This window comes from Petaurus breviceps, unplaced genomic scaffold (genome assembly GCF_028583685.1).
Source record: "Petaurus breviceps papuanus isolate PSGF00001 unplaced genomic scaffold, PetGlider_PUasm1.0 90994, whole genome shotgun sequence".
Lineage (NCBI taxonomy): Eukaryota > Metazoa > Chordata > Mammalia > Diprotodontia > Petauridae > Petaurus > Petaurus breviceps.
In genome coordinates, this window is record NW_027187393.1 from 7,471,481 (window position 1) to 7,497,551 (window position 26,071).

The 26,071-nt window shown below is 37.4% G+C and overlaps 1 protein-coding gene across 2 annotated transcripts in view; it reads left to right on the forward strand.

Annotated features, from left to right (window-relative positions):
- PHF20 (PHD finger protein 20) overlaps positions 1-26,071 on the forward strand; it is a 112,319-nt gene that overhangs the window by 68,734 nt on the left and 17,514 nt on the right. For both annotated transcript variants that reach the window (XM_069077503.1, XM_069077504.1), the window contains 4 exons: positions 11,666-11,764; positions 12,478-12,642; positions 14,961-15,139; positions 19,636-19,735. In XM_069077503.1, coding sequence (XP_068933604.1) covers positions 11,666-11,764; positions 12,478-12,642; positions 14,961-15,139; positions 19,636-19,735 — 543 coding nt within the window. The remainder of the gene's footprint in view (positions 1-11,665; positions 11,765-12,477; positions 12,643-14,960; positions 15,140-19,635; positions 19,736-26,071) is intronic.

Genomic DNA, 26,071 nt, shown 5'->3' on the forward strand with positions numbered 1-26,071 from the left:
TTTTAGCTGCAACATAGTGTCACCCCAAGTTCATAAGTGTTGTTTTCTTTTCTACTTATTTATTTTTATTTTTTTGCCTTTTGGAGGGCAATTGGGGTTAAGTAACTTGCCCAAGGTTACATGGCTAGTTTTTTTGTGTGGGTGTTGTGTCTGAGTCTGGAACCAAACTCGGGTCCTCCTGACTCCAGGGCAGGTGCTTTACTCACTGTGCCACCTAGCCGCAGTGTTTTCTTTTCTACTGAAGTTCCAGGGCTTCTTGACATATGATAGGTCTGTAGGAATTAAAGTTTCAGTTTGATTAACCGGGCAGATAGATGACTTGCTCTGGGGAAGAAAACCTGGGTGTTTTGTATGTTTGAATGACACACTTTTACCTCCTTTTCCTGTCCCCCCTTCACTCTGCCTTCTCCCTCAATCTCCCCTCCTGCCTCCTAAGTATTCCATGCCCCATGCTGTCAATTAATGCCTTAGATTAGACCATTCCTCTTCCTAATTCAAAATTTGTATTCCCCTTCCTCAGGGAAATGACTAATCTGATAAATCAGATAGACTCTAAGGTATGAATGATCCAAAATTGCTGAAAGTGTATTTTGTTTTGACTGTTGCAAAGAATGCATTTCTAATGGTAGGATTTCAGCCATTGGGGTAGGGACCCTTAGTTGGTCTCTTTTTCCTCCCCTTTTTTTGGCAGTATGTATGTAAATACTCATTAAAGCCTTTCATATAAGATCAGCCCTAAGCTGTTCTGACCATAGTAGGGCCTTTTATCACAGCTCCTGGTTCATGGAAAGTTGGTTTCTTATTTGCAGGCTGGAAATTGTATTCATGGTAAAACGACTTTTTCTTTGTAGAGCAATAGCTATAACAAATAGGGAATGCAGCTTTGGATGAGATCCCTGCATTCCAGAATAGATTAACCAAAGGAGAGCTGGAGAACTTACGGAGTGTGGATCTAATTGTTTTCTGATTTTCATGCCTAGATGATGGCATAGTAGAAGCACCTTTAATCGGGACTCAGATGTCCTTGGTTCTAGGGTGCTGCTAACAAGTTCTATGACCTTAGGCAAGTATTTGCCATCATATAATTCTCATTTCTGTTATCTATAAAATGACAGGTTTGAATTAGGTAAATTTTAAGCTTTTCTATTAGCTTTGACACTGTATTCTGTGGCTACTTCCATTTCCAGTATTGTGTAATACTATTACATGAGGGTTATACCCATTTGGTTAGTCTTTGTCCTCCTTTCCCTCCCCCCATAGTCATTCATTTATTCATTCATTAAAAAAAACTTAAGTTTTAAATTCTCTCCCTTCCTCCAGCCCCTCCCCAATTCATTGAGAAGGCAAGCAATATGTTACCTTTTATACATGTTATTGTATTTGTCCTTCATTTTCAAAGAGGACCATGGCATCAGGGAAATGATGACATGACTTGCAGTTGACTTTGATTTGAGTGAGGGAGGGCTGTGCAAGGTCACCAGCCTCACTTTCTCCTCCAGAGCCATCTGAGTCCAGTGACCTGATACTCATCACCATGACTAGAAATGAACCAGGTTGCAGAGGAGAACCTGGCCTTTTTGGGCTAAGGCCTTTTCATGTTCTCACTTAGAGTGAGGTAATGGCCATTCAGTGAATAGATCTCTTTAAGAAGTGAGTCAAGGGAAGGCCCCTTTAATTAGAAAAAAAAATCAAATGTGGGGGGGAGGACTTGGGGGGGTGGCCATTGATATTCACTCTAAGCCAGGAGGGCAGTGGTCCAAAATATGTGGTTCCAAGTGCACTGGGTTTAAGGTTTTGTGAAAGGACAGAGAGAGAGAGAGAGAGAGAGAGATTGATCTAGCCAATAAACACCAAGTTAATTTACCTTTCTTTGGAGAGGAGAGGGAAAGGGAGAGCTGAGTTACCCAACTAGCTGTGTGCTTATTCAGGCAGCTCAGCCTACTCACAGATAGTGTTTATCCTTCATTTTCGAAGAGGACCATGGCATCAGGGAAATTAAATTATACATGTGAAGTCATGCAAAAACGTATTTCCATATTCTGTGTTACAAAAAACCTAAGAAAAATAAAATTTAAAAAAGTATACTTTGGGGCGGTGAGGTGGTGCAGTGAATAGAGCACCAGCCCTAGAGTCAAGAGGACCTGAGTTCAGATGCAGTCTCAGACACTTAAGACTGACTAGCCTTGTAACCTTGGGCAAGTCGCTTTACTCCAATTGCCCTGCCTTTCCCCCCTCCTAAAAGCAAAAAAAAAAAAAAGGTATGCTTCAATTTTGGCTCAGAGTTTAACATTTTCTCTCTGGAAGTAGAGAGCATTTTTCTTCACAAGTTCTTTAGAATTGTAGAGATTTTGTTTTTTCTTTAGTATTGTTTTTGGTTATATAAGTTGACATGTTAATTTTTACAATAGTGATTAAATCTGGGCTTTTAAGGTTCAGTCCAGTAATTTATCATATATTTATTGATTGCATACTGTGTTCTAGGCCTGATGTTTAGTACTAGTAGAGATACAAAGATAAATATGAAATATTTCCTACCCTCAAGAGGCTTACAATCTAGTAGGGTTATACAACACATAATTGTAGTGCAAAATAGAGTTTAATTGTACAGGAGAAGTATAAACCACATGATGTTTGCATGATGTGAGTAAAGATCATTTACAAATGGATTGAAGTCAGAGAAGGCTTCATGGAGAAGGTACCATTTGAGCTTGGCCATGAAGGTTGGGTAGGATTTCATTTTCTTCCAGTGTTAGGAATCAGATTCAAGTATTTGTGACTTCACAGATGATTCCACTGTTCCCAAGAATTAGGTAGAAGAGCTAAAGCAACACATGTTTTTTTGTTTTTTTTTTGGAGGGGCAGTTGGGGTTAAGCGACTTGGCCAAAGTCACATGGCTAATAAGTAGGCTAATAAGTATTAAGTGTCTGAGGCCGGATTTGAACTCAGATCCTCCTGACTCCAGGGCCAGTGCTCTATTCACTGTGCCACCTAGCCACCCCAACACATTTTAACTACAGTTTCTCCATTTTAAAATAAATATTAATAATTCATCTGTTTGCTGCAAAGTACTTTATGTGAGCTCTTATAGTTGAGGAGTTGGTTCTTCTGGCAGATGGATGTCCTCCTCTTAGCAAGAATAGGCTCCACCTCTAAGCCACTTGGGAAGGTAGGTTTTCTCTTTCAAGCCATAAAAGTGCTAGTGTTGTAACACTATGTATTTTCAGCAGGGCTCAACAAACCTGTTTGTATATGGGAACCCCATCATTCCCTGTTAGAATCTAGATGTTTTGATTTCTCAGGCGACTTTGTAATGTGAAAGAACATATTGTTTGACACGAAGTTCATAGAGTTAATGCCCTGATCCCTTGGCTCATCATTTGTGGCTATTCAGTTGGGCTTTTAAAATTTTGTTTAGAAGTACTAGAACCTTCCAGCTCTCCATAACTTGAATCAGCAGGTTATAATGGGGAAATAGATCAACTTTTAAAAGTAATTTTTTGGATAGAAACAACATGTAGGTTGGACTTCCTGTTTGATACGTTATTTCTCTTCCTGTTTGAGGCTTTGGAAATTCATCATGGTTCTAGCATGTTAATGATGTAGGTTGTATATCTTCTGGTTTTAAGCAGGATAAACTTGAAATACAAAGCTAATATTTTTTCCAGGTTGCTAAGTGAACTCCAGTGCTTGCACTTGGAGTTACTAGTTCATTTTAACTAACTTAATGAAGAATCATTGTGATTCTCAGCTGTCTGAGCACAGACCTGTTCCTACAATGACAGGTTCTGAAACACTGTCTTTATGTGATAGCCTTGGTCAGCACTTGGTAAAGATTGCAGATCTTTGCAAGTGATATTTGGGTTTACAAAGATGTAGACAATCATGGGGAAGATTGTATTTGGAGTAATAGCAGTTCTCCCCAGGCCAGTATTTGTTTTCTGGCTTCTCTCTTCACACTTTGTTTTAACTTTTGAGGTTTTGCATCATGCTCTAGCAGTCCTTGTGATCTCCTGTATTTCCTGGTGTAGAACAAGAAAAAATGTATAGATTGTAAAGTAGGAAACTGAAATAGCTTCTTCCAATTTTTTTTATGACAAATGTAGTCATGAAACAGGACCACAGTCTCTTTTGGCAATGGAAGCTTTCTTCAGGGGAAAGATACTTGCCAATAAAATTCAGATTGGTGACTCACACCTTCTAGGCTCTGTAGCTGGAGATAGAGAGGTCATTATAGAAATGGATTTTTCGATAAATCACCTTTTACATTGTGGGACAAATTTGCAAGTTTCTGAGTAGAAAAAGTTGTCAGTGTTTGATGATTACAGGTGAGGACCAGTTGGCATAAAGTAGTGAATGACAGTGAAAGCAGGGTGCTCAGGGCGGTCTGGTGGAAAGAGCTCAGGAGTTAGGAGCCCAGGTTTGAACCCCAAGTTCTCCAACTTAGTACCTGTGGGATTTTGAATACATAACTAACTTCTCTAATTCCTTATCCAGAAAATGACCTCTAGGTTTCCTGCCAGCTCAAAATCCTATTCTTTTTTTTTTTAATGTTCAAATATTTGATTTGTAAGCCAAAATTCAACCCATTGCAGATACATATAGTTAATCAAAACAAATCTCCACATTGACCATTTCCAAAAATATTTGTTTCATTCTGCATTCTGAGACCTTCATCTCTTTCAGGAGGTAGATAGCATGTTTCACCATTAGTCTTCTGGAATCCTGGTTGGTCATTATGCTGATAAAGTTAATTATATTATTATTCCATAACATTTATATACCATAACTTATTTATCCATTCTCTAATTTATGGGCATCCCTCAGATTCTCATTTTTTTTGCCACCTCAGAAAGAGCTATAAATATTTTTGTTTATCCTTAGAGTTTACATTGCTTAGAACTGATTCCTCTAATCTGTCCTTCCACAAATTCCCTCTTTCCCTTTACCTCTCCTATTTCCCTGTTCAGTGAGATGTGTTTTCTTTCCTCCTTTGACCAGTTCAAATGAGGATAAGGTTCAAGTATCAGCCATTCCTTTCCCCTCCTCCTCTTTGTTTGTATAGATGTCTACTTATGCACCCTGATTATTTAAGATAATTTCCCCTAACCTTTCCTTCCCTTTGTCCATTCCCTCTACCCCATGTATTCCTCTTCCCCTCCCTTTCCATTCTTCTCTTAAGATCATCAAGCCTTAACAGAATCACTCCCAGACTTTCTCTCCAAATAGACTTTCTCTATGACTCTTCATGATGATACGGTTCTTAGGGAGCACATGCATCATTTCCCCATATTAGAGTATAAGCAATTTATCTTTGTTTAGTCTTTTATCCTTGTTCATTCATGTTTATCTTTTTATTTTTTTAACTGCTGTTTTTGAACATTAAAGTTTCTACAGAGCTCTGATCTTTTTTCAGGAATGCTCTGATCTTTTTTCAGGAATGCTTGAAAGTACTTTATTTCATTAAAGGTCGATTTTCTTTTTTCTGTAGCATTATACTCCGTTTTGCTGGGAAAGTTATCCTTGACTGTAAATCCATATTCTTTGCCTTCTGGAATATTGTATTTTAGCTTCTCTGCTCCTTTATAGTGGTGAATGCCAAATCTTGTGTAACCCTGACAGTGACTCCTTGGTACTTGAATTCATTCTTTTTGGCTGATTGTAGTATTTTTTCTTTGTACTGGAAGGTTTGACTGTGATGTTCCAACGAGTTTTAATTTGGGGCTTCAGTTTTGCCCTTTGGTTCTGAGGGATCTGGGCAATTTTCTTTTAACATTTCTTGAAATATGCTGTCTAGATTCTTTTTTTGGTCATGCTAATTGATTTTTTTAAGCTTTGACAAATATTTACTTCAAAGTAACTAAAACAAATATACAAATTGCTTACCTTGGTTCTTTACTATAGAGCACAGTCCCAGCTCCAAATTAAAAACCCTATTTGGGCTTAGTTCCAGGTACCCTGACTTAATAGGGCTTTCCTGTACATAGTTAGTGATTCAGGGAAGCAGGGTGTCTCCATGTTAGACCATTTTAGCATGCTTGAAAGGTCCCATTACACATTTACCCTTGTTTCAAAGATGATGTACTCAGAAAATATGAATGAGTGCATTTTGATTAACATAAGTCCTTGTCTTAAATTCAGAGCAGTTCTCTAGTGGTCTCTGAGGCGGCAAAAGCAATTTCCATTCAATTGCTTCTCTGGAGTCATATACTCAAGTCTCAAAGCAGCCAGTGTTATATGATTGTATACACAATCCCACATATACAAATAAAAATTTTATTTATACCCAAATAATAAGTTTTACGGATTCACAAAAGCAATTATTTCACAGAGTTTACCAAATATTTCTGTTTGCTTATTAGCCTTTGCCTTGCAGGGTCTTTCTTTACCCCAAAGTGAAAAAACATGCAAAGAAAACTATCTTCTCATTTCACAGGAAAACTTGGTCCACAATTTAGGTGGAGATCTTCCCACAGAGATTTGGGAGTTATAGTTGACTAGAGGCTTATTCCTTTCTCAGATGAGGAAATTTTCCTGGGTGGAAGCTCTTCCATGATTCCCTCAGGACATAAGGCGATCCAGTGTTGATCTGGACAATATGTGTCTCTTTCTACACCAAAATTCTCTGTGGGTCCCTCTGTACCACAGGTGATTCTTCCATAGAGGAATCTGGGCGATTTTCTTAGGGTTCTTATTCCAAAGGACCAGAAATTTCCCAAGTAGATCCATACCTCTGCCAGAATAAACCAGATGGAATTTCACACTCATCCATACAAAAGATACGTCGGAGCAGTTGTAGAAGTAGCAAAGAAAGGCAGCTACTTATGGATTTTAAGCACATCTGAAGAAGATATTGGGTATTTTGCTTTCACAAAAGGCAAATAGTTTAGGTTGTTTTAAATGCTAAGGAGCAATGTAAAACATTTGTACAAGATAATAGCAATCATGTGATACTCGATTTCTCTTGTTCAGTCATTTCAGTTGTGTCCAACTCTTCATGAGCCCATTTGGGGTTTTCTTGGCAAAGGTACTGCCATTTTCTTCTTTTTTTTGCTTTTTGGAGGGCAGTTGGGGTTAAGTGACTTGGCCTGAGGTCACATGGCTAGTTTTTTGTGTGTCAAGTGTCTGAGGCCAACTTTGAACTCAGGTCCTCCTGACTCCGGGGCTGGTTCTCTATTCACTTCGCCACCTAGCTGCCCGTTTTCTTCTCTAGCTTCTTTTACAGATGTGGAAACTGAGGCTAACAGTGTTAAGTAACTTGCCCAGGGTCACACAGCTAGTTTGTCTGAGGCTAGTTTTGAACAAAGGAAGATGAGTCTTTCTGACTCCAGGCCCAGAGCTCTATTTGCTTCACCACCTAGCTGCCCTTGACAGATTTCTCACATTAAGCTTAACATACAGGATGCAGTAATGTAGACTGTATAACTATATCAATACTTAAAATACAGAAATTCAAGCCTTAAATAGTCAAGCAATTGAAAAAAGAAAAGTTTGCAAAATTATGCCAATGCAGCTGACTTGTAATGTTTCCTCAAGCATGTGTTTGTATGTGGGGTGTTTCCCGTACCCTAGTTCCATTTAACCACTGATAATCACTTTAGCCTTTGACAAAAAAATATTAATTTCCAAGATACAAAATAAATATCCAAACATCTTAGCTCAGTTCCTTTAAACCTCAGTCCCAAGTCCAGAATCAGAATCCCTCTTGGACTTGAATCTCAGATCACCCTGGCTTCTTGAGACTTTGCTTCTGGACTGACTTCAATATCCCACATAGAATCCTGGCTTCAAGGTTGTCATGACTGTATCCAGTGGCGATCACCATTGGCAGCTAAAACTGAGAAGAACAAAATGAAACAGAATAATACCAACACTCCCATTTATATCAAGGGAGTCTAAAAGTAGAAGAGAGAGCAGAAAAGAATCTTTCTTCCCCCCCACTTTACTTCCTGGTACCAATGCTGTAGTTGAGTTGGAATCTCCACTTTTTGGACTCAGAAGGAAAGTGGAATCCAGTGATTACTAAATTTTTTCTCCTTGATCTGTTATCTAGGTCAGTTGCTTTTGCTGTGGGATATCTTAATTTTTTTTCCTGTGTTTTGGGCTTTTGATTTTGTTTTAATTTTTCTGATTGTTTCATAAGCTCTTTTGCTTCTGTTTGATCAATCTAATTTTCATGGAATATGTTGCTTGGGCAAGGTTTTTATACCTCTTGTGCCAAGCTTTTAGTTCTCTTTCCAGTTTTTTTCTTCTGTATCTCTCATTTCTTTTCCAAAATTTTCCTCAAGTGCTCTCATTTCATTTATAAAGACATTTTTAAACTGTTTCTTTTTTTTAACTCTTGCTTCTTTTTTTCCAGGAATTCTAGTTAAATTTTTGCCCAAGGTCAGTTTTTCTCTGAAGCTTTACTTGTAAATATTTTCGAGTCATTCTCTTCTTTTGGGTTTGTGTTGTGAACTTCTCTGCCACCATTAACAGCTCTTTATGGTAGCATTGTTTTTTGTCGTTGTTGTTTGCTTGTTCTTCCAGCCTACCCTTCTGACTTAGGTCTGGGCTAGGAACTTCTGGAGGGAAGGTTTGGGTTGTTCCTGTTACTGTTTTCTTTGGGTATTGAGTGTTGTGAAAGGTAATTAGACTTTTTCCTGAGCTAGCTAACTGTTGTAAGAGAATGACGTGGGCTCCAAGGCATACCCCTACCACAAAACAATGTAAATAACTTTGTGCTTAAATTAATTGAAGTATACTTAAGGCTCCAGAGAATTGGCAATTGTCTGTGGCAACTTTAAGTACCCTTAGTCTGTAAAATGTATTAAGCATCTACTGTGTGCCAGATGTTGTGCTAAGTGTTTGGGTACCAGAAAAAGAAAAGGCAAAAAGACAGTTCCCACTCTCGAGGAGCTCACAGTGTAATTAGAGGAGAAAATATGCACACAAATATGTACAGAATAACTATGCAGTATAAATAGAAAATAACACTAGATTTAAGAGAGTTTGGGAAAAGCTTCCCATAGAAGCTAAGATTTAAGTTGGGGAATTTTGAAGGAAGCCAGGAGGTGGAAATAAGAAGAGAGAGCATTCCAGGCATGACAGAAAATGCCTGGAGATGAGAGATTTCTCTAGTCTTGAGATCTCTAGTGTTGTTTAAGGAGCAATCAGGAAACTGATGTCACTGGATGAGAGAGATCAGAGACTGAAGAGTAGTGAGCTGTTAGCTATGAGAAGTCTGGAAAGGTTATTTGCAGTGTGGGTTAGTTATGAGCGGTTTTGAACATCAGAGAATCTTTTTCTGAATTTTTAAGTTACTATGTTTAGGATGCAGTACAAAGATCTTGGTTGGGTTTGTGGTGTACTACACACTCACATCATAGCATTAGATGAATGAGTCTTGAGCTCTTTAGTCTGCCAAACAAGAGGATGGCAGTGACCAGGAGTGGGGGCATGTGAAAGGGAGGGAAGGGGCAGCTCTTAGGAGAAATGAAGATAAAGACTTTAGCACTCAGAATTAATAATGGGGGCTGGACTAAATGGTCTCCTGAGGTACCTTATAATCTGAAATTTCTGGTTCTGTCACCTGAATCTGTGGTCCATCTGGAACAATTATTTACTAGCTTTGAAACCTCAAACAAATCACTTTATCTCTGATTGATTGTTATTTATGTCATGGGATTATTGTGAAGAAAGCTCATTGTAAATTTTATTTTATTTTTAGATTTTTCTTTTTGCCTTTTTTTTGGAGGGGGAAAGGTAGGGCAATTGGGGTTAAGTGATTTGCCCAAGGTCACACAGCTAGTTTTGTATTAAGTGTCTGAGGCTGGATCTGAAGTCAGGTCCTCCTGACTCCAGGGCTGGTGCTCTATTCACTGTGCCACCTAGCTGCCCCACCTAAATTTTATTTTTTTAGAGGAGAAATAGACATGGAAAAAAAAAAGATTTTAAAAAACCTAGCAAAATGGATAAGTGATTAGCTAACTTGCCTTTTAAAAAATATCAAAATTACCTGAATTAAAAATGAACCAAAATATAGTTACATCTGAAAGGAAATAGAATTATCAGAAACTATGATGAAGAATTCTGTGGAAACAAAACCTGAATTATTTAAAGGAATTGGATGAACATCTGCAAATACATAAAATTTTCAAATTAACAAAATAAGAAATAAAGAAAAAAGAGAGGATTCTTTAAAAAGAAACCCAGCAAACCATAAGTAATAAACATTGTAAACTTCAAAGTGGTAAAAACAATATGAATTTATTATCCAGAGTCGTTGTAACACTTTGAAATGCATAGAAATCATGTCTTGTTTTGGGGGAACGGATGTTACAGTCCATCTGGTATAGGGGACCCCAACTCATTTACTTACTTACACACACACGGATCACACACCGTATCTACCCATTGCTGTCACTATATCATTTCCTCTTAATTTTTTTAAAACTCTTTGGTTAAGACTGTTGCATATCATTTGGAATACTTGTTTCCTCCCAAGACATTTTTAAAAAAGCAGCTCCTAAAAATAATTAAGGTGCCTTCCTCGTTTTGCAGAGGAAGAAACCTAGGCTCAGAGGAGGAAAGAGACTTAGTCAAGGTTACACGGTCAGTTAGTAGAAGAGCTAGCACTAGAAGCTAGGACTACTAATTAGAAGTTTAGGGTTTTTATCCACATATCCTACTGCTCTCTCAGGTAGGCGTGATGAAAATCTTTTCATTGCTGTTATTTGGGTTTGCACATTAGTTAACAATATAACATTTTATTATGACAAAATACATTTATTAAATGCTTACTGTGTGCCAGGTACTGTGCTAAACACTAGGTAAAAATGGTTCTTGTCTTCAGGGAGCTTAAATTCCAATCAAAGATTCAAGATTTACATGAATCAGTATATACAGAATAGGTAGAAGATAGCGTTATAGAGGAAGGCACTATCAGGTGGGAGTGGGTATTGGGTGGGAGGTGGGGCAGGTCTGAGAAAGGCCTCTTGCAAGAGATGGTACTTGAACTGAGTCTTAAAGGAACCCTCTGATTCTGAGAGGCAGAGGTGAAGAGGAAGTACTTTTTAGATGTGGGGACAGTTGGTACAAAGTCGTGGAGATAAAGGAAGAACTTCATGTATGAGAAAGAGCAGGTTGACCAGTCTGGCTGGACTCAAGAGTGTGTATAGTAGAATAATATGGAAGAAACCTGGAAAGATAGGAAGAGACCAAGTTGTAAAGAACTGCTAAACTAAAGAGTTTGTATTTAATCTTTGAGGTAATAGGGAGCCACTGAAATTCAGTGAGTAGTAGGTGACATTATTTAGATGTGTGTTAGGAAAATCACCTGGGCAGCTATGGATGAATGGGGGGAGGCAAGATAATGGAGGCAAGGAGGCCAGTTTGAGGGCTGTTTCATTAATCTGTTTGAGAGGTGATGAGGGCCTGAACTTCCTTGTGTGAGTGGAGAAAAGGGGAAAGTGATGTTGTGGAGGAAGAAATTGCAAGATTTGGCAATGATATGTGGGGTGAGTGAGGAATTGAGAGTGACACCAAGGCTGCAAATTCAGGTGATCAGAAAGGATGGTGATGTCCTAAGCAGTAGTAGGAAAAAGGAATAAGAATCAGAAATCATAAAAGAAAAAGCTGAAAGACTTGAATGATTTAAAATAATGCTTAAAATTCTTTTTCTCCTAGCTGTAAAAGACAAGGAAAAGAACAAAGAAAAGAAGTTCAGAGAATTTGTAAGATTAAAGTCAAAGAAAAAAAAGAAAAAGAAAAAGAAATCTAAGCCTGGTAATATTTTTCCTTTGTGGAAAAGTTGTTTATAATTGATTATGGGGGTGGAATATGGGAATGGGTTTTTCCTTAGTCCTCTTAAGTTTGGACAGTGTATTCAGAGTTTCAGCCTAATCTCTGGAGGTGAGGAGATATTCTGTCTTTGCCTCAGTTTTGAGATACGGTAATATGATAAAATGAATTTAGGAGAAGTGAATCTTACCCTTGTCCCAAACCTCGTCCAAACAACATTGCTGAATGTTGAGGTGGTCCCCAATTCCAGTTGTAGAATGCAGAGTAGATGAGATTTGTCTCTGTTAGTTTTGAGACCTGGTTAGTATTTCTAAGTTTATTCCTGATGAAATTCACATGAATTGATACAGATTTATGTTGACATATAAAGAAGATATACAAAATTTCTGTATATTACACTGTTTGCTAATTAGGTTTGTGCATAAAGAAAGGGCTGGTACTTGAGGTATTGATTCTTCTCACACTTCCATTGTTAGAGGAAGTCATTCTCAGGCAGGTTCAGCCACTCTTTTTTTTTTTTTAGCCACTCTTTAAGAAGATTGATCCTTTATAATGTGAACTTTCTATGTAACTGAGGCTTGTACCACAGGATTCTGTAGTTCACAAATTGTGCTCTGTACATGCTGAATATTTAACTTCAGTACAGCTCTATATGTGCATGTAGCATCATTTCACTCCTGATCCTGTTTTGCTTACAGAATACTCTTGTAGTGAAGATGCCAGTGATGTTTCCCAAGAGTGTTCGCCTCCCAAACCATTTGCTGTTACAAGATGTAGTTCCTCAAATAAATCTGGTACTCCCCTGAGTATATCGGTTCATAGCTCTGATTCTGGAAATCATCGAGACAGAGGAAAAATACCTGGTAAGAATGAACATATATATCCCATTCATTTGGCTTAGAAATATTAATAAAAGTGGGGTACCCTTATCCTGGTAGAGAGCTCAGATCCTCTGAGCCATTCAAGCTTTTGTAGGCAGCAGCATAGAGGCTAATTTAAGGCTGCTCAGAATCCAAACTTAAAGAGGGTTTATTTCTTTGCAAGTAAGGACCTTTATCAGGAGTTGCTTGAGCCCCCTGCTGACACATGTTTCTGTAGTAAGGAATGCTTCATCCATTTTCTAGCAAGGTGATTCTTTTTAATTCTGAAATTGTGTGATTCTGTAGTGCCCACCACACTGAAATAGGTGAATATGTACTAAATTTAGCTTATTAATAAACAAATTAATATCATGGCTTAATTTTAGGAAATGGAAGAAAACTTGTGACAGGTATTCCTGCAAAATAAGCCAATCCATGAAACCATTTTCTCTTCTTCTCCACTCTTTGCTGCTGCTAACTGTCTCACCCCTGGTTAATTGGATTTTTCCTTACTTCCTTTGCATTGAAACTTTTCTCCAAAGATGGTAGAAGCCATATTATATTGTTACTTTGCATACTAAATTTAGGCAGTAGAATAGCAAATGGTTAAATTTTTCTCTTTTGTCCTAACAGCTTATATAAGATGAGATCCAGGAGATACTAAGAGACCTCCTGAGAAGCCACAGCTTGAGGCTGATAAATTCATCTAGGTTCTGTGACTTGAACAAAGGATATCAGTTCTTTATGATTATATTGACTTCTTCTAAAGCATTTACCAGCTGAAAATACAGCAGTTATTAGGATTAGTCATACTAGTCCTCTCAGGGATAACAGAGAGAAAATGAAAACCTTTTAAGAGTGAAAACAAGGGAGACTACCCCTGCTGGCTGTCTTTTCCTTGTGTATATGTATAAATATCATCTAAGCTTCCCCTGCTTTACAGGAACTACAAAACTGAAGTAGGGGATACTTTTTAAAAAGAAATGTTAATAAGGGAAGGATCCCTTGGCTGAAGATATGGGGAACTGTGTGGGTATGGAACATTGCATACCTTTTTACACGGGGCCAGAAATGGAAGACATGTGGTTTTGCCTAATATGGGTTTCAGATTTTTTTTTCTTTGTTAAACAGGAAATCTGGGGGTTTGGAGGGAATGGTACATTATAGAAATGACTTTGGTATAAAAACAAAAGACATCAATAAAACTTTTTTAAAAAGAAAGAATGGGAAGCTCTCTGTACTGTGAAAGTGAGATATCTGTGATATTTAGGTAAATTTACCTGCAAACTTGTAAGTGTAAAAATATCAACATGTAATAAAAACCATTTAAAGATAAAACAAAAAAATTATGGTTACCCTTTGATTGTCCATGGTCCTGGCAGGAAGTATGGTTAATAACATCAGTAGGGGTTTCTGTATTAGTAGCTCTTTTATAGTGTTATGTAATGGCTGTTACATCTTACACCTATATTAAAAAAAATACGATTTTATAATTTTTTGATAAATCAGATTGTCAAAGCCTTACTGTGAACAGAACCTAGGTAGGTTGAAAATGAGTGAGGTGGGGTGGCTGGGTGGCACAGTGAATAGAGCACTGGCCCTGGAGTCAGGAGGACCTGAGTTCAAACCCGGTCTTAGACACTTGACACACTTAATAGCCACATGACCTTGGGTAAGTCACTTAACCCCAATTGTGCTGCCCTCTCCCCTCCAAAAAAGCAAAAAAAAAAAAAAGAAAGAAAATGAGTGTGGTAGGGGAGAGATTTGGGAGTCACAAAAAAGAGAAAATCTTTTATGGCACTGTGGACATGGGTACTTGCAGTTCAGAGACCTGGCTTGTTTAGTCCTTATTCTCCCAGCTCACCAGTGGAGTGATCATATTTTGTTTCATCTCAATTATAGATAGTTTTATAGTCAGCTAGTTGTTGCAGTAGAATCCTGGGGCTGGAGTTAGGAAGACCAGAGTTCAGATCTGGCCTCAGACACTTAGACTAGCTATGTAACCCTGGGCAATTGGCTTACCCTCTGTCTGCCTCAGTTTCTTTAACTGTAAAATGAGGATTGTAATAGCACCTACCTCATGAGGTTGTTCTGAGAATAAGAGGAAGTACTTATAAAAGGCTTTGTACAATGCCTTGTACACTGTAGATGCTTTTATAGAAGTGGTTTGTGGATAATATGAGAAAATGTATATAAAGTATTTTCTTAACTGCAAAGTGATATAAAATTGTATTAGTAGAGTTGTAGTATAGTAAGTATTCACTCCTTCATCCAAAGAGCATTTATTCAGCAGTTGCCATTTCTTTATACACATGTTACAGAAGAAGATAATGTGAGTGACTCGTCCTCAGAGAGTTTTCTCTGGAGTGATGAAGACTGCAGCCACGATATTGATGTGACCACTAATCCAGATGATGATGCTGATGGAGAAGACAACTTTGACTTTGAAGTTGTTCGGTGCATTTGTGAGGTACAGGAAGAAAATGACTTTATGATTCAGGTATGTGGCTACAAATTAAAAAAAAAAAAAGGTTTTACTGATATCTTTTGTTTCTTATATCACTGTAGTTATCCTTTCCCCTCCCAGAGAGCCATCCCATATAACAAATAGTATTTAGAGAGAGAAAAAAATCACCACAGCTGATCCACACATTGAAAAAGTCTGAAAACATATGTCATGCATAACACCTGTGGACTTTCCATCTCTATAGAGGGTGGAGTGAAGATGTCTTCTCATATTTCTTCATTCAAGTTCTGTAGTGAGTGCTGGGAATTCAGACATAATCATGAAGCTGACTCTACCCTAGAGGAACATTTATTTCAGTGTAGATTGATGGTGACTGGCATAAATGGCTGTCTTATGCTGGGTGTGGTGGGGCACACCTGTGATCCTTGCTACTGGGGAGGCTGTGGATGGTAGATCGCTTGAGCTCAGGAGTTCTTAGATGCAGTGGGTCAAAGAACTCTTATCTCTCATCTCCAGGCATTTTCTGTCATGCCTGGAATGCTCTCTCTTCTTATTTCCACCTCCTGGCTTCCTTCAAAATCTTTACATGCTGAATTTTGTTGGTAATTTGCGGAAATGCTTACAATTTGTGTGAGTTTATTTTATATCCTAAAATTTTGCTGAAGTTGTTAATTGTTTCAATTAATTTTTTAGTTGACTTTCTAGGGTTCTCTAATTAAACCATCATATATCATCTGCAAAAAAAGTAATAGTTTTGGGTTTTTTTCTTTGCCTTTGCTTATAGTTTCAATTTCTTTTTCTTGTCTTATTATGTTATTGCTAGTGTTTCTAGTCCAACATTGAATAATAAGTGATGGTGATAACGGACACCCTTGCTTTATCCCTAATCTTATTGGAAAGGCTTTTTAGCTTATGCCAATTAGAGGAAATGGTAGTTTTGATTTTAGATAGATACTACCTATCATTTAAAGGAAATCTCCTCTGTTCCTGTGTGTGTTTAAACAGGAATGGGTGTTATATTATGTCAGAAACTTTTTCTGCAGCTATGGAAATAATCACATGATTTTTGTTGTTTTTTTAATAAATGTTATGTCTAGAGTTTTCCTGTGTTGAATTAGTCTAGCATTCTTGATATAAATCCAAACTGATCATAGTGTATGATTTTGCAATACATTGCTATAGTCTTATTTTATTTGACATTTTTACATCAATATTCATTAGGGTCTATAGTTTTCTCTCCTTGGTTTAGTTATCAAGACCAATTTTGTATCATGGATGGAATTTTGTTGGACCTCCTTTTTTTACCTATATTAAAAAGTAGTTTATGTAGTATTGATATTAATTCTCTAAATGTTTGGTAGAATTTGCTTGTAAACCTATATGGTCCTAGGACTTTTTTCTTTAGGAAATAAGAAAAAGTTTATAGCTTGTTGAATTTGTTTTTCTAAAATAGGGTTAAGTTCTTTATTTCCTGTTATGTTAATCTGGGCAGTTTTTATTTCTGTAATAGTCATTTCTTTTTTTTTTTTTTTTAAAGCAATTGGGGTTAAGTAACTTGCTCAAGGTTACATGGCCAGGTGTTTCTGGGTGGGTGCTAAGTGTCTGAGCCCGGATTCGATCCCCAGGTCATCCTGACACTGGAGCCAGTGCTCTTACTTGCTGTGCTACCTGGCTGCCCCTGTAATTTTAATTTCATTTAGATGATCAACTTTCTTGGCATTTGGTTGATGAAATAGGTCTTATAATTGATTTTATTTCTTCCTCATTGGTTGTTAATTTGCTTTTTAAAGTTTTGATAATGATAATTTGGTTTTCTTTTTTAAGAGTGGCATATGTTGTTTTTGTTTTCAATAAACCATTTTCTGGTTTTATTTATTTTTTTTTGCTTTCAGTTTTCCTTAATCTCTTCTTTGATTTTCAGAATTTCTATTTTGGTGTTTAATTTTTCTATTAAAATTTTTCTAATTAAAATAGATTAGAATAGTGGTTTTCCCTAAATTGTTTATTTTCTAGGTTTTTTTGGTTTGTTTCATGCCTAGTTTGTTGATCAGCATTTTCATTTATTGATGAATATGTTTAGAGATATAAGAATTTCCTACGTACCACTTTGACTGCATCCCACAAATTGTATTATGTTAGCTCATCGTTGTCATTATCTTTAATGAAGTAATTGAGTCTGTTATTTGTTCTTAATTTAAGTTTATTTCGTTTCCAATTAATTTTTAATCTTTGATTCAAGAATCCTTTATCGAATATAATTTTTTTAGTGGATTGTTATTGTTGTTCACTTGTTTCAGTTGTGTCTGACCCTTTTTGGCACAATTTGGGATTTTCTTAGCAATGATACTGGAGTAGTTTGCCATTTTCTTCTCTAGCTCATTTTTTGCAGATAAAGAATTGAGGCAAATATGTGTTAAGTGACTTGCCTAGAATTGCACAGATAGTAAGTGTCTGTGGACAATTTGAACTCAGGAAGATGAGTCTTCTTGATTCCAGGCTCAGCACTCTATCCACTATGCCACCTAAGGGCTGCCCTGTTGCATTATGATCAGTGTAAAAGACACACTCAATATTTCTGCTTTTCTGCATTTATTTGTGAGTTTTTTATGCCCTAAAATATGTTGATTTTTTGTGAAGGACCATGCCCAGCTGAAAAATGATGCATTCTTTTCATTCCCATTAAATACTCTTCAGAAGTCTATCATATCTAACTTCTTAAATTCCTTTCAGGTGCTTAATTTATTTTTTTATGTTTTTGTTAAATTTACCTAGATCTGAGAGGGGGTAAGTCCAGTCTCACAATGTTTCTCTGCCTCACATGTCTGCCTCACTCCAGTTCAACCTCCACACAGCTCCAAAGTGATTTTCTTAAGTCAGGTCTTAGCATATCACTTTTCTAGTTAGTCAGCTCCTCTTTCCTTTAGGATCAGTGTTAAACTTCATTCTTTGAAATCTAGAGCTCTTCATGACTTCATACCAATTTATTTTTCCAGCTTTGTTACACATCACTCCCCTATTAACACACTATGATCCAGTCATACTGACTTTATTACTGTTCCTCATGTATCTCCTATCTTCAGGATTTTGTACTGACTGTCCTTCATGCTTGGAATGCATTCTTCCTCCTTTTTGCCTTTTAGTAAACCTGTTTTACATCAAAACTCGGCTTAAGTACAACCTTCTACATGAGGCCTTTTCTGATCCCCTTATCTGTTATTATATTCCCCCTTAAAAACTACCTCATCTGTCTTTTGTATATAACTGAATGTGTACATTTTGTATCCTCCTCATAGAATGTAAGCAGCTTTAGGATGGGAACTGTTACTTTTGTCTTTGTTATCCTTAGTGCCTTGAATGGTGCTTGACACATTGTAGCACCTTAATTGTTTGTTGATTGATTGCACCTTCAGAAAGTACTTTTATTTATTTATTTCTACCTACTTATATTTAAAAGCTTTTTTAAAATCGTCTCAGGTGTGCTATTTGAATGCATTCCTACGCTTAACACATCCCCTTCAGCACATCCCCTGCTGTCTCTTTCCCAGGATTTCAGAGTTGGAAGAGAACTCAGAGACCAACTAGTCCCCTTCCAGTGTAGTACATGAACCACTTCTGTGTCCTATCTGATAGGTCATTATTTAACTTCTTGAACACTACTACTGAGAGGAAGCTCCTTACTTCATAAGGCAGTCCATTACAGTTTTTAAGAGCAATTCTATTTGCTAGAAAATTCTCCTTTCATTGAGTTAAAATTATCCTCTTCTGACTTCTCACCCATTAGTTCTAGCTCTGTTCTATCCAAGCACAGATTTTTGAAAAATTTACTTATAGCTATAATGGAGGGATAAGAGTTAGAGAGTGACGAAATAAGCTGCCCTTCAGCAGCACAAAACCTACCCTGGTATTACATTTAGATAATATTAGAATGAAACCAAGATGCATTGCCCTATGTCCCAAATATGAAATTTTTTTGAATGTCACTTGAAGTTGTAATTTCAAGTATGTGTGACTAACATTATATCAAATAAGATTGCCACAAAACATTTATATTTCTATTTGCCTCATTCTTTGAGGTACATTCAAAGTCTCATCTCTTCCATAAAATGTGTGTCTACTGCAACTTACTTTTATTACTCTCATTTCTGAACTCCTTTAGCACTCATTTGTGCTTTACTTTTTTCATGTATGTTTCTCTCTCTCTAATGACGTCATGAGTTCCCTAAGGGAGGCACTACTTTGTGTGTACTACTTTGATATTCATAATTAAAGATGAGAGTATTGAAAACTTTTTTATTGGTTGATATTTTTTCCCCTTCCCCTACCATGACCTTAGTTGACTTGATAATTTGCCTATAAAATATAAACAGAAATGAGAAGAACATGTGTGAATGCTGTCATACTAACTGTGAAAGTCTTACTTGTTAATAAATAAGCCTATAGATGGTGTGAGGGGAAGGCTTCCCAGGTTGGTTGTCATTAAAATATATTTGACATCTCTGCAATCTGACTTTGTTGCTTAATTTCTGCAGTGTGAAGAATGTCAATGCTGGCAGCATGGAGTGTGCATGGGTTTGCTAGAAGACAACGTGCCTGAGAAATACACCTGCTATATTTGCCGAGATCCTCCAGGTATAGATTCCTAGGGTTACATATTTAGGATGATTGTCTCAATATTTGTCTGTACACTCAGTCTCAGTTTTGGAGAAAGGAATTTCTGTGAGTACTTGAAGTGAGCTAAACTTTATTGGCATGAACCCTACTAATTAGTAATTTGTGATAAGTTGGAATTTACATTAGCTCAGTCATCATCTTCACAGAGTGAAAATTAATCTTGTGAGCCAGATGTACACAGGGCCAGGAGAATGTCTACAAAAATTAGTCTGTGGGATGCCACAAAGACCATATACCCACACGTTTTAGAATAGTTGGAAAGTGACACATTTTGTTGATCATTTAAGGTGGCCATTGTGAATCATTCCATCCACTTAGGCAAATCACTCTTGGATCTTTGGCTCTGAATTTCCTTTTATAAAATGAGGGGGTTGAATAGAAAGTATGCTCTGTTAGATTAATTTTAACTCCAGTAGCACATAGTAAGCACCTATTTAATGCTTTTTGAATTGAAGCCCTCCAAGGCTCTTCTAGGAAATATTGTTGAATTTCTTTGTATTTTTGAAAGTAATAAAGAGTATTTCTTTGAAAATATCCTAAGTGTTTTCAGTAATTCAGTCAGTTGTTGCTTCTACTCTTAGCCTAGATTAGCAAGGCTTTAAAATCAACAGCTTTAGATTGTTTACTTATGTAGTAAATACATTTAATTATTTACTGATAATTCATAATTTTACTTTGCATTCTTACCTTTTGACAAATTATTTGGCACTTCTTGATGCAAATTCCTATCTCCTCATATTCTTAGGCTCTTCTGTCATGTTTCTTAAACTTCTGAATCTGTTTTCTTGATGAAATAGGGTGTGAATGAAACCTTTCTTCCACTTATTATCTTGCAGTAGTATAAATTAATAATTATGGGTGCAAACACATAAAATTAAGAGAAAGTGTTTTTAAAAATTAATACAGTTCCTCAGGAACTGCTAAAATTTATGAAGGTAAACCTTAACCTATTTTAATTGAGTAGAAAAGGCACAAAATTTCTTTAAAAAATTTATTCAGTCAGCCAAAAGCCATATTTTCACCTTCCCAACACAAATACCCCTCACATTATTAAGAACTAAAACAAAAACAAAACAAAAAACTCATGTATATGTGAAACAGATTTCTTACATTGGACATGGCCAAAGAAATATATTTATTTCAATTTTATACTTGAGCCTTTCACCTCCTTATCAGGTTAGTCAATAGCACATTTCATCATTAGACTTCTGGAATTGTGGTTGGTCTTATGCTCTTAAGAGTACCTAGTTCTTTCAGAGTTGTTGCCTTTACCATTGTATAAATTGTTCTCTTGGTTCTGTTCACTCTGCACACAAATTATTTCAGGTTTCTTTGAAACCATATAATTTCTTACAGCACAAAAATATTATATTATTTATATACCATACGCTTTTCATCCATTCCTCAGTTTATGGGCAAATTCTCAGATTCCTGTTGTTTGTCACCTCAAAAGAGCTACAAATATTAGTGTACATACTTTGAGTTTGTTTTGCTTTAGACTAATCCTTTCCTTAACCAGCCTTCTTTCTAATTCCCCCTCTCTCCTTGTCTCCTTTCCCCCCTATTTCTCTATTGAGTTAAATATAGTTTTGTGCTCATCAGTCTTGTTTGCATGTCTTCATGTGTGTGAGAGTGAGATGAAAGTATCAGCTATTTCCCCTACCTCTTCCTCTGTTTGTATAAATGTCTACTTGTGTGCTCAAATTATGTAAAATAATATTCCCTTACCTTTCTTTCCATCCACCCCCTCCCCCAAGGGTTTTCTTTTTCCTCTCTCTTTCCAATCTTCTCCTGAGATTATCAAGACATAACAGAACCACTCCCAGACTTTATGTTCCTGCCACACACTGGGTCCTCTGGAATGCCTGTTCTATAGACAACAATTCCCCTTAATCCTAATTCTTTTCTACTTCTTATCTTTCCATCTTCCAGTTATTGTTGCAACCTGGCTCCCCCTAATTCTCCTTCTCAGCTTCTCTTCAGCCTTTGACACTGTTGATTGCCTTGTCCTTGATATTCTCTGCTCTCTTTTTGGGACACCACTCTGTGCTGGTTCTCCTCCCTGCCTATTTGCCTGCTCCTTCATTGTCTCATTTGCTGGATCCTTAACTACATTACACCCTGTCCCTCAGGGTATTATCTTGAGCTCTCTTCTTTTCTCCCTCTATATTTCTTCACTTGGTAATCTCATCAGCTTCATTGGATCTAATTTACCATCTTTATGCTGGTGATTCCCAAATCTACCAATCCTGCACTGACCTCCAGCTACCTTTCAGACATTTCAAAATGGATGTCCAATAGACATCTTAAGCTCAACATGTCCAAAAGTAAACTCATTTTCCTTCCTAACCCTCATTGCCTGCTACCTTCTCTGTTACTTTAGAGGGCAATACCATCCTTCCAGTCCCTCCATCTCACAACCTAGCTAGGTATCATACCTATCATATATATATATACCTAGGTATCAACACCTCACGGCCTCTCACACCTCCATTCCAGTATCCAATCTATTGCTAAGGCCTGTCAATTTCAATATTGCAACGTCTTTCAAAAACAGACTCTCTTCTCCTCTAACACTGTCACAACTCTGGTGTAGGTCCTCATCTCCTTGTGCCTACTACTGCAGAGACTGCTGGGTCTGCCTGTCATAAGTCTCTCCCCACTCCAATCCATCTTCCATTTGGCCACCAAAATAATTTTCCTAAAGTGTCAGTCTGACTATTTCATTCCCATACTCAGCAAAATACAAAACCTCCTGTTTGGCATTCAAAGCTCCTTTATAACTTAGCCTCCTCCTATGCTTTACAGTCTTGAAACATCTTACTTGCATCTTACTTCCCACCCTTTGATCCATCAACACTGGTCTCCTTGCTGTTCTACAAACAAGACATGTTATCTCTTGGCTCATCATATTATCTGGCTATCTTCAATGCCTGGCATATTCTCCCTTCTCATCCCCATCTGCTGCCTTCCCTAGCTTCTTTTCAGTCCCACCCTCTACAGGAAACCTTTCCCCAAACCTCTCAATTCTGGTGTCTTCTCTCTGTTGATTATTTCCCTGTTTATCTTCTATATAGCTCATTTGTGTGTGTGTGTATGTATATATATATATATATATATATATATATATATATATATATGTTTGCTTGTCTCTTCCATTAGATTGTGAACTCTTTGAGGGTAGGGACTATCTTTTGCCTCTTTTTGTATTCCCAGTGCTTAGCATAATGCCTGGCATATGCCAATAGGTGCTTAATAAATTATTTCTGACTCTCTAATTAGACCCTCTACATGACCCCTGATAATGATAGGGTCCCAAAGGGACATGTATCATTTCCCCATATTTGAATGTAAGCAGTGTATCCTTTTAACTCCTATGTTAGAATGTCACAGTTTCTACCAGCTCTGTTCTTTTCATCAGGAATGCTTGGAAGTTCTTTATTTTATGAAAGGTCTGTTTTTTACCTCTAATATTATACCCAATTTTACTGAATAAATTATTCTTGGCTATAAGCCCATATCTTTTGCCATTTGGAATATCATATTCCAAATTCTCTTCTTCTTTGTAATGGTAGTTGTTAAATCAAAAGTGATCCTGACTGACTCGTTAGTACTTGAAAATTCTTTCTGACTGTTTGCAGCATTTTTTCTTTTGCTTGGAAGCTTTGTATTTTGGCTATGATGTTCTTGGGAGTTGTTCTTTTTGATATTTCTTTCAGAAGATGACCAATTGATTGTGTCTATTTCTACTTTGCCCTTTGATTCTAAGAGATCTGGGCAGTTTTCTAGATTTCTTGGCAGGGGGTCGGGGGGGGGGAGCGTCATTGGAATTTACAGAGTCCAATGATTGTTAAATTTTTTTTCTCCTTTATCTGGTTTTCTAGGTCAGTTATTTTTCCTGTGAAAAACTTTGCATTTTTTCCCTTATGTTATCAGTCTTTTGACTGTTTTTGATCTTTCTTGTCTCATGGAATCCTTGTCTTTTATTTGGTCCATTTTAATTTTCAGGGAGTCTGTTACCTTATGATCATTATGGTTATTGTACTTCTTGTGCCAAGCTGTTAATTGCCTTTCCAATCCTTTCTTCTTTCTCATTTCTTTTATACTTTTTTCCTCAAGTGCTCTCATTTTATTGACAAAAACATTTTTGACTTTTTTTTTAAACTCTTGCTTCATTTCTTCCAGAAATTTTCTTTGAATTTGTGCCTAAGCTATATTTTCCTTTGAATTTTTATAGATGTTTTGGAGTTATTCCCTTCTTCCTGGGTTATATCTTGAGCTACCCTGTTAGTGGCATTTGTTTGTTGGTTCATTCTTCTAACCTACTTTTTGATTTCAGACTTGTTATCAGGGCTGGGTTCTGTGTTCTTCTGGAGGGAAGGTCTGGGCTGGTTCTGGGTATTGAGTGTTGTGTTATATTCTGAGATCTCAGGGACAGCTCAGTCTGGGGCTCTACAAGCTTTCAGTGCTCCCCACATGGTCTGATCATGGGCAAAATCTGATTGTTGTCACTCTGGTCTCAGTTCTGCCATTTCCTCACTTGGATTTTGGTCTGAACGACTATAGACTGCTCCTGGACTTGGCTTCTGTCAGCCATCAGGAACACTGTTGGCTCCGAGTCATAGAATTGTAGACTCTCTCTAGTCTGGAATTCCTGCCATAGCTATTCCTTTATAGACTGGCTCAGATTCAGGGAACTGAGAGCCATATCTACTACTGAAGTGTGAACCACTCCCTGCTGTGGTTTCTGAACTTCCTTTTTCTCAGAATATTGTCTAGAAGGGGCAGCCAGGTGGCTCAGCGAGTAAGCGTACCGGCTCCAGTGTTGGGACGACCTGGAGATCGAATCCCGGGCTCACACACTCAGCACCATACCCAGAAATAACTGGCCATGTAACCTTGAGCAAGTTACTTAACCCCGATTGCTTAAAAAAAAAAAAAAAAGAATATTGTCTAGAAACTCTATACCTTGGAAGACCACCCTGATTGTGAAGCTTCTTCCAACCTCCCATAAATCTGAGACCCCAAACTGGATAATAGTCAACAAAGTTGTCATTTTTCATCTGTCCTCATCATAGTTCCCTGGTATGGGTCTTGGGCAGCCTTGGTATAGATATAGGACTTCCTCTTGCCCTGGTGCACAGTCTTTTCCTGGGCAGTAGAATGTTCTTTAAGGCATGCTCCTGACCAGACTCTGTCCCCAGTGTCTCAGTACCTCTCAGGCTATCTCCATGTGTTGAGTGGGGTTGGACAAATGACTCACTGTGACTTTTTTTCTGGATTTCTCCATAGGATTCACTCTGGTGTATTTCCTGGGTCTGTTTTGCAGTTTGGTGGAGGGGAGCATGTTTGTATTGCTTTCTGCTACTTCACCATCTTGGCTTCATCCCAGGCACCAAAACTTTTCTGCACCACCCATTCTGAATAGGTTTTTCAGGTCCATTTTAACAGGTTTCCTGTCATTTTGAAAGCTAAAACAGTGCCATTCCAAACATTCTCCTTACTTTCTGCAAGAAAAATGAAGGTGCTCCTGAAGTTTAATTCAAAATGCTATTGTTTTTTTCTGGTCTTCATCTCTGCCAAACATAGAGTGAAGAATTAATACTTTTGCTGACCATCATTTATTGCTTAACACATTTTTTCTTGATTAAACAGAGAAGTCTGTACAGTAGAGCATAAGAACTTTTGGGGCGCCTTTTGACCTTTCTGGATAGTTGGTGGCCCAGATGTCATTATTCTTGGGTTTGGGGCGGCTCCAAATTCAAATATTCTTCAGCCTTATCTAATGGTTTTAGCCTGCCTTGAATCTTCCCTTTTTGAGTTTGCTGCTTGTGAGTTTAGCATGTCTGATTGGAAAGCCATGACAACTTTTATGGGTACCAGTAATTTGTGTCCATTTTCTTGGAGTTCAGAAGGGTCTAAGAAGGCTGTGTTGAATGCAGAAATTTTTTGACATATTTGAAATTTCATAGTGTATGTGGAAATGGACATACTTTGATAAATTTGTGATCTTATCAGAGTGTAAGCCATCCTATATCCTGTACAAGAAGAATTGTCTCTGTACTCATGAATTCTCTTTGGGGGTTGGGGGATTCATCTAGTGTACTGTGGACATTTTCTAGAACCATTGAAATTCTCTGGATACCAGTAGAGTACATGGGCTATTTATTTTATTTTATTTTGGCTTTTTGGAAGGGGGAAGGTAGGACAGTTGGGGTTAAGTGACTTGCCCAGGGTCACACAGCTAGTGTGTGTGTGTGTGTGTGTGTGTGTGTGTGTGTGTGTGTGTGTGTG